Source organism: Nicotiana tomentosiformis, chromosome 8, assembly GCF_000390325.3.
Source record: "Nicotiana tomentosiformis chromosome 8, ASM39032v3, whole genome shotgun sequence".
Classification (NCBI taxonomy): Eukaryota; Viridiplantae; Streptophyta; class Magnoliopsida; order Solanales; family Solanaceae; genus Nicotiana; species Nicotiana tomentosiformis.
Window position 1 is genome coordinate 13,175,755 of NC_090819.1, and position 8,779 is coordinate 13,184,533.

The following is an 8,779-nucleotide window of genomic DNA, read 5'->3' on the forward strand; positions in this document are numbered from 1 at the left end:
GCTCACACCTCCTTACAGGGCATCTAGGCTCCTCCTCTATACATGCCCGAACCATCTGAGCCTCACTTCCCGTATCTTTTCATCAATGGGAGCCACGCACACCTTCTCCTGAATATCAACATTCCTGATCTTATCCATCCTAGTGTGCCCGCACATCCACCTCAACATTCTCATTTTTGCTACTCTCATTTTCTGTATATGTGAGTTCTTAACAGCCCAACACTCAGCCTCGTACATCATGGACGGTCTAACCACCGCTTTATAGAACTTACCTTTGAGTATCGGTGGCACTTTCTTGTCACACAGGATTCCAGATGCTAACATCCACTTCATCCATCCTACCCCAATACGGTGTGTGACATCCTCGTCGATATCCCCTCTTCCCCTTGGATAACTGACCCAAGGTACTTGAAGCTGCCTCTACTTGGGATGACCTGTGAGTCATGCCTCACATGCACGTCCACTTCCCCCGGCTCAGTGCTGAACTTACACTCTAGGTATTCCGTCTTCGTCCTGCTCAGCTTGAAACACTTAGACTCAAGAGCCTATCTCCAAACCTCTAGCCTCTCGTTAACACCGGCTCACATTTCATCAATCAAAACTATGTCATCGGCGAAGAGCATGCACCATGGCACCTCCGCTTGAATATGGTTTGTTAACGCGTCCAACACAAGGGCGAATAGGAACGGACTGAGCGCAGAGCCTTGATGTAGCCCCATAACAATCGGAAAATGCTCAGAGTCGCCTCCTACTGTCCTTACCCGTGTCTTAGCCCTATCATACACGTCCTTAATTGCCATAATGTAAGGAACCGATACACCTTTTGCCTCCAAACATCTCCAGAGAACTTCTCTAGGAACCTTGTCATATGCTTTCTCTAGGTCAATAAAAAATATGTGCAGGTCCTTCTTCCTATATCTGTACTGTTCCACCAACCGCCTAACAAGGTGTATAGCTTCTGTAGTAGAATAACCCGGCATGAACCCAAACTGATTGTCGGAAACAGACACTGACATCCTCACCCTCGCTTTAACCACCCTCTCCCGCACTTTTATGGTATGACTTAGTAATTTGATACCCCTATAATTATTACAACTCTGGATATCACCTTTGTTCTTATACAATATAACCACCGTACTCCACCTCTATTTATCCGGCATCCTCTTCGCCTTAAATATAACATTGAACAACCCAGTCAACCACTCCAAACCTGCTCTCCCCGCACACTTCCAAAATTCCACCAGAATCTCGTCAGGCCCTATCGCTCTGCCCCTACTCATCTTACTCATAGCTCCCACGACCTCCTACACTTTGATGCGCTTCCAGTACCCAAAGTCACGGTGACTCTCGGAATGCTCCAATTCACCTAGCACGATATCCTGATCCCCTTCTTCATTCAGAAGTTTGTGAAAGTAAGTCTGGCATCTCTTCTTAACATGGGAATCTCCCATCAATACTCTACCATCGTCGTCCTTGATGCATCTCACTTGGTCCAAATCCCGAGCCTTCCTCTATGTCAATTTAGCCAGCCGGAATAGCTTCTTCTCTTCACTTTTCCCCCTAGTTCCTCGTACATACGACCATAAGCTGCAGTCTTAGCCTCCATGACCACCAAGTTAGCTTCCTTCCTAGCTACCTTATACCTCTCTATGCACGCACGCCTCTCATCCTCACCTATGCTCTCCACTAACTTCAGGTACGCCGCTTTCTTCGCTTCCACTTTACCCTGGACCACTTCATTCCACCACCGGTCTCCTTTGTGCCCGCCAGCGATACCCGTCGAGACCCCTAACACCTCTCTCGCAGCCTCCCTTATACAGTCTGTTGTCGTTGACCATATAGTGCTCGTGTCACCACTGCTCCTCCAAGCTCCCATAGTCGATAACCACCCCTCCAACTCTTGGGCTTTATTCTTAGTTAAGGCTCCCCACCTGATTCTCGGTCTTCCTCGAGCAAACCTTTTCCTCCTCTTCAACATAATACCAATGCCCATTACCGAGAGAACATGCTGCGTCGCGAGTATCTCACCTAGAATCACCTTGCAATCCTTGCACAACCCTCTGTCACACCTCCTGAGGAGGAGATAGTCAATCTGAGTCTTCGCCACCATATTTTTAAAAGTAACCAAGCGCTCCTCCCTCTTCGGAAAGGTAGAGTTCGCAATTACCAACCCAAAATTCTTAGCGAAGTCCAACAACAAGGTACCTCCTCCGTTCCTCTACCAAAAACCGAAGCCTCCATGCATCTCGCCATACCCACATGCAGTCGACCCAATACGACCATTGAAATCCCCTCATATGAATAGTTTATCAGCAGGCGGAACCTGGCGCACAATCTCATCCAACCCCTCCCAAAAATGCCGTTTAACTTCCTCATCTAGGTCCGCATGCGGCGCATAGGCGCTAGTGATGTTTAGGGTGCACCTTCCAACCACCAACTTAATAATCATCAATCTATCATTCACTCATCTAACCTCAATCACAGGCTCTCTAAGTTCCCTATCCACCAAGATACCTACTCCATTCTTACCCTTCTGGACTGCTGAGTACCAAAGTTTATACCCATCTGCGTCCCTCGCCCTCGCCCCTACCCACCTTGTCTCTTGGACACAAGCTATATTGACCCTCCTCTTCTGGAGGATCTTTGCTAACTCTATAGACTTACCCGTCAATGAACCTACATTTCATGACCCAATTCTCAACCAGTGAATACCCTTGTTCCCTTTACCTCCCTTGCCTCCCCGCCCCCCAACCCCCGCCCTACCTCCTGATCCCCCGAGGACATGAACTCACTCGACCATCCCAGACCACAGCCACTATACGTAGGCAGACTAAGGGGAATCACTAACACACACAAGGCAATAGCCCAAATTAGAAGACAAGTTGCAACTACATGCACACTAATATGGTGAATAAAAAAATATGGACTAAATCGATAACAATTTAACTAATTATAAATTAAAAATACAGGATCAGCAAGATATGTGCAACTAAATACCCTAGACAGTGCTAATAGGTCTGAGAGAAAATACAAAAGATCTAAACAGTACAGGTGAGTCAAACAATAAAATGAGCTAAGCAAATAAACCACGGCTATAGCACAATACCAGTATAGAACAAACTACGAACAATGAAACAAATTTAAACAAAGTGTATCTACGACAAAGTGTAATGAGACATAAGCATATAACCTGGTATCGTCGACGGAGACGGTGGGGCCGATAGTGGTAGTCGAAGAACTGGCCGGAGTTGATGAGTAATGAATCACTTGGCTTGCAGACGGGTCTGGTTTGCATGTGACCACGGCTTCGCAAACAGGCCTGAAATCTGGTTGTGGTTGTTCCCACTCGCCGGCGACCGGTCCGTATCTCGCCGGAGTCTGCTGTCTTGTTCACTATGGAGTGAAAGAGCGCACACGGGGCTGGACAAGTGAAACGGGGGGCAAGAGGACGACCGAAAGAGTGTAGAAGATTAGAGAGATGTCGCCGGCGTCTCGCCGACAGCGAGAGATGGAGAAGACAAGACGGGAAAGAGGAGAAGCGGGGTGAGAGAGATAGGGAAGAGAGGGATGAGGGGTGTGGGCTGATGAGGAGGAGAGTGGAGAGAGAGGGGACTTACCTGGGCGGAGGGTAGTCACCGGCGACTGAATTGGTCGCTGGTTTTGTTACCGTTATATAACCGTTAACGAGAAGGGAACGCTTGGGAGAGAGGATGACAATAAATTGGTCGTTGATCAGTAACATTGTATATGTATGTGAGTTGAAATAAATACAGATCCAAAATATTGTATAAATTTAAAATATTGAATTATGCTACGAAAAAAAAAAACACTCTATCCATCTAGGATATAATCACTTTATAACTTGTATAAACATGTATAAATTTAAAAATTTACACCGATAAAACCTTCTGATTCTGAAAAATACACACACAGATATTCTAATGAACATGTACGGTAAAATAAGTCACCACCAAATGGTATTCAGACACACAAATATACCAATAATATATTTATGGTATAATTCATAATTTATGCAAGTGCCTTATTTTCTCTCTAAAAGCTTTGCGAGAAACTTTGATTTTGTAATAATTTTGGCGAATTTTAACTACGATCAGAGAAAAAAGGGTGGTGGTGTCTAGAAGGAGTGTGGAGAAACTTTGATAGAATACTAAAACCAAGAGATATGGATGAATATTGGAGGAAAAAAATAGAAATGGTTACTAGTATAAGAGAGAAAGTATTAACTGATCCCCTAATTTGTGGATAAGTGATTTTAAAATTTGTTAGTCATTTAATGTCTAAGGGTTTAATGTGTTAGAAGCGTAAATGAATTTGCTATTTTTAAAATAAATCAAAAGTGATGTTATTTACACAAATAATTTTAAATAAATGACTTATTGTATAAATATTTTTTAAGAATTTACATATAATAGAATCTTTTAAAGTCTTATTTATATTCCCTACAACTGCTTTTACAAAATTACTTTTAGTACAATTTATTTTAAAATCTTACCTTTTTAATTAAATTATGTATAACTTTTCGATCCTAAAATCTTTACCTTGCGATTCTCGCTCACTTAAAAATGATATCTCTTTCTGATTCTTTCTCACTTAACGTATCTATCCCTTTAGTCAATAATACGATCAAAGCATATCCACTTACTTGCCTTTCGGTTTTAAACGTTACAAGATTTTTATCCTCTCTCTATTGGAACCCCTATACACCAAGGCTTCCCCCAATTGTTTGCTTCTTCATCTCTCCATTAGCGAAATGGGTTCGTCTCCCCCAAGTTTTCTGTATAATGTTAATGTATTGTAAATCATATATACATATATATATATATATATATATATATATATATATATATATATATATATATATATAATATACGATATATATTACAGACATTGAACTAAAAAGAAAGAAATATCATTAACAAATATACTATACACAGTATAATATATACGATGGAGAATTTTTAGGGATTAATTATGGGTTGCAAAATGGAATTCCCCTATAATAGGGAATCTATCATATTTTTAGCGTATACTTTTATATATTTTGTTGTAGAATATGTTATTCTATTATTAGTTGTGGATTATGAAATATTTTATGAATCCATAAGTAATTATGAAAAAATCCTTTTTTTTCTTTGTTTTCTTTTCCTTGTTTCTTCCTTATATTTGCTAATTTCTCTCTCTCTCTCTCTCTCTCTCTCTCTTTCTCTCTTCTTCTTCTTCTTCTTCTTCTTCTTCTTCTTCTTCTTTATTTTTTAAACTTTTGTATATTAATCTTCATTTTGTTTCTATTTTCTATCTTTATACCTTACCTCACGAGCAACTTTTTGCGATAGGTAATTTGAATTGATTTAGTTAGCATTGAACTTATTTTATGACACAATATTAATTTATATATTAGAATGTAATTTGAACCGTATTTTTATTGGCTTTTGAAAAAAAAAAAACTTGATTAATAGTTGATTATCATAGGTTGAACGTTAAAGATTTTCCTTTAAAATAATTGTCATATAACTCAACAATTAATATGGAAAATTTAACCCAAGAATAATAAAGGTAAATTAATCTAGTCAAATAAAGAATATATAGTATTAAGTTACTCTTTAAGAAAAGTTTTTAAATGGAGGCACTCTTTCATGAATTTTCTCTTTTTTTTAAAAAAAATAAACATATATATATACATATATATATATATATATATATATATATATATATATATATATATATATATATATAAATTAAGTATAAAAATACTAAATCTAAACCGAACTTATTTCTTTGTGAATGATCGACCTATTCGAGTTTACCATAAACTATCTAAAACGGCCAATCCTTCCTATTCAGTCTTTATAGCTAGTTGTAGGTATACTTTGTGGTGTACACATAAATTTTCATAAGTGGTGTCAACGTTTTGAAAAAGTGAACCAAACAAATTACTATAGTGACAAACAATTTTAATTTTTATATTTATACTCAATATTTTTATTTTAATCGGCGGTAAAAATAATCGGCAGAGCGGTGTCCCATGACACCGCTTGATGTTATGTATATCTGCCCCTGAATATACTGTATGCATAAAGTAGTGGCACCCGTAACCTCTGAATCCTGGATCCGTCTCTGATTTTCAGGATATGCGGATTAATTCAATACAAATGATAAATTACGTTAGATTAAACAAATAAAGAAGTAATAAATTGTCAAACCAATTAAGGGGAGTGATCCCGGACTCAGTAACAACTTTAATAAAATGCCTGCCTTCGATCCCGGGCTCACGATAATGAAGAACTAATGAACAAAAGTAAGAACATTGAATAATAGAGAAAATAAGAGTATATTTTCTTGATATGCGTATTACAATGATGCCTAATGAATAGCTAGACTCCCCTTTCTATAGTAGGGGAGTTTTACCTTAAGTATAATTCCAAAAGAGGTAAAAATCTTTCGTTTTACTAATCACTGATTTTCTGCTGATACGTGACGGGATTCACCCTGTAACATCCGACTGGGCATGGATATCACGACCCTTGTTTTGTAGTGCTCGATTATCTGGTAACACTTTTCGAAGTTTTGGGGTTCGAATCGGACCTGGAGGACGTGGCCCCGATTCTTTTGAGGGCAAATGTATTGCTCGGACCCCGACTCGAGGGGCTCTTTGTCCCGATTCTTGTTCCTTACAGTCACATCTCTACTCCGTTTACTTTATCGGGAACCGAGGCATCCAAAGGGCTCGGTTTTACCCGTATACAAATAGTCCTCTCGTTTCTCGTAGAGTGAGTTTATGAAAACGACATATGCACTTCGATTCCTTCTTCAATACGCCATGACAGAAATGACAAAGAATCCAAAACATCCTGTGAGTCGTGTCATTATGTCTTCAATCACGTGTCAGCCATCGACAGGTCATCCCTAAATGCAAAACGGTGCGAAACCTATATATATACTTTCCTCCTTTGTTCATTTTGTACCTTTTGATCAAGCTTCTACCTTCGAGTTTTCAGGATATCACTACCCTTCTTCACACTCGAATATTTTCACCTCCGTTCTTCAAAACTTCTTAGTAAGTTGCAAGTTTTTACTTACTTTCTACCCATATCAGCGTACTTGACTTTTCATCTTTCATCCTCTCTTCGTATTTTTCAAGCTTTTTCTAGATAATAATGGCTAACACTTTCAAATCTGTTCCCCAAAAAGTCGCTTCTTCTTCTTCACAACCGACCACTAAAGTCGATGAGACTACTCCCGATGTGGTCGTCCTCGAGAGGTCCGGTGCTGACGTGACTACCAATGAACCGACTACCGAGCCTCCCTTGAAAATGTTCATTCCCAGGGGTTGTTCGGTTGCCGATGACTTTAAGGTTGGGAAGCCCTCGTCGGTGCAGGGCCGATGTGAGGGAGTATCAAGATATATATGCTCCATTACCGAAGATTTCCTCCCCGCGGTCCGAGAGGATTGTAATTGGGCGGGTAAGGATGTAGTATTCCCTGGGCCTGCAGACGCCATCACTACCCACATGGAGGGTTATCTAATTGTTTATACTTATCCCTTCACGTTGGGCCTGGTGGACCCGCTTATCTTGGATTTCTGCAAGAGATACGAAGTATGCCTCGATCAAATCCACTCGTCTCTGTGGGGGACCGTGATCCTCCTTCGTTATTTAGTGAACAAGACCGAGTTCCGTCAGTTCACCATCAATCACCTTCACTGCCTATACATTCCCTGAATCTTCCAAAGGGGACTATTAAAGCTCATATGCCGAGCCAGCAAAGCCCCATTCTCAAGCATCGATAAGGTCCAGGGCTAGCAAGCATGTTTCGTTCAGGTGAAGACCGAAGACTTGGTTCCCCTCGAACTCATGCCGTTCCCCGAGAAGTGGAACACATATCGTAAGTATAGTTTCCCCTTGAACGTCATTTTACCTCCATCTCCTCTTTCTTACTGGTATTTGTGGTGCAGCCGTCGCTCGAGTACCAAATGCGATCCCTTGGCTCAAGGAGTGGATCGAGGGCATTTGTTCAAAGATGCCTTATTCCGAGCGCTCATGGCGCAAACTCTCGAGGGGCTCTCTCATTCGCATCATACTTACCCTCTTTTCTTCACTTTTCCTTTTGTAGGTTTTCTTAAGACCATTGAGCTTAGGCCTTTAGTAGGGGACGAGGATCCGTCCGTTGACCCCTCTACTTTGGAGCAGCTCGGGGCTGCAGCAGGAGAAAAGAAGAAAAGGAAGGCTCCGGGCTCCTCGAGCTCAGCGAAGAAAAAGCCAAAGAGAAGGTTTGCCCGTAAGCCAAAGGGACGTTTTAGCTCTCGAGCGCTCGACTCAAATAGCTTTATCCCGGAGGATGCCCGAGTTCTTTTCGCTCCCGTGGGAGTAGCGAGCCACATTCGATGCCTGGTGACCAAAGAAGATCAGGTGAAAATGAACGAGGTGGACGTACCGTGCCTGTTCTACGAGGTGCAACATGCACTGAATCGGGTAAGGCATCATTACGATCATTCGACCTTTGACTTAATTCTTGATATTTCATGTCTTCTTTCTTTTACCCTTTTGCAGGCCTCGGTGCTCCATCACAAAAGATTTCTTCGGTACCGGCGGTTAACTATCTCGAGGCCGATATCAAGGAGCTTGTTGAGAAAAGAGACACGTATAAGCTTCTCAGCGAATAACACGAAGGGATCGTCAAGAATCTCCAGGCCAAGCTGGATGCGACTCAGAAGGAGTATGCCAACTTGGTCGAAAAGGTAAAGGTTTTTGAAGTTAGCAAT

The 8,779-nt window shown here is 41.1% G+C and overlaps 2 protein-coding genes across 2 annotated transcripts; both read right to left on the minus strand.

The window, feature by feature from the left end:
* Positions 1 to 581: 581 nt before the first annotated feature.
* Positions 582 to 1,016, minus strand: LOC138897077 (secreted RxLR effector protein 78-like). Its single transcript, XM_070183032.1, has one exon. It carries the CDS (start codon positions 1,014 to 1,016, stop codon positions 582 to 584), a length of 435 nt encoding a protein of 144 aa, XP_070039133.1.
* A 500-nt stretch (positions 1,017 to 1,516) lies between these two features.
* LOC138897078 (uncharacterized) lies at positions 1,517 to 2,110 on the minus strand. The gene has a single exon (XM_070183033.1). The coding sequence runs from the start codon at positions 2,108 to 2,110 to the stop codon at positions 1,517 to 1,519; it is 594 nt and encodes a 197-aa protein (XP_070039134.1).
* Between the last annotated feature and the right edge of the window lie 6,669 nt (positions 2,111 to 8,779).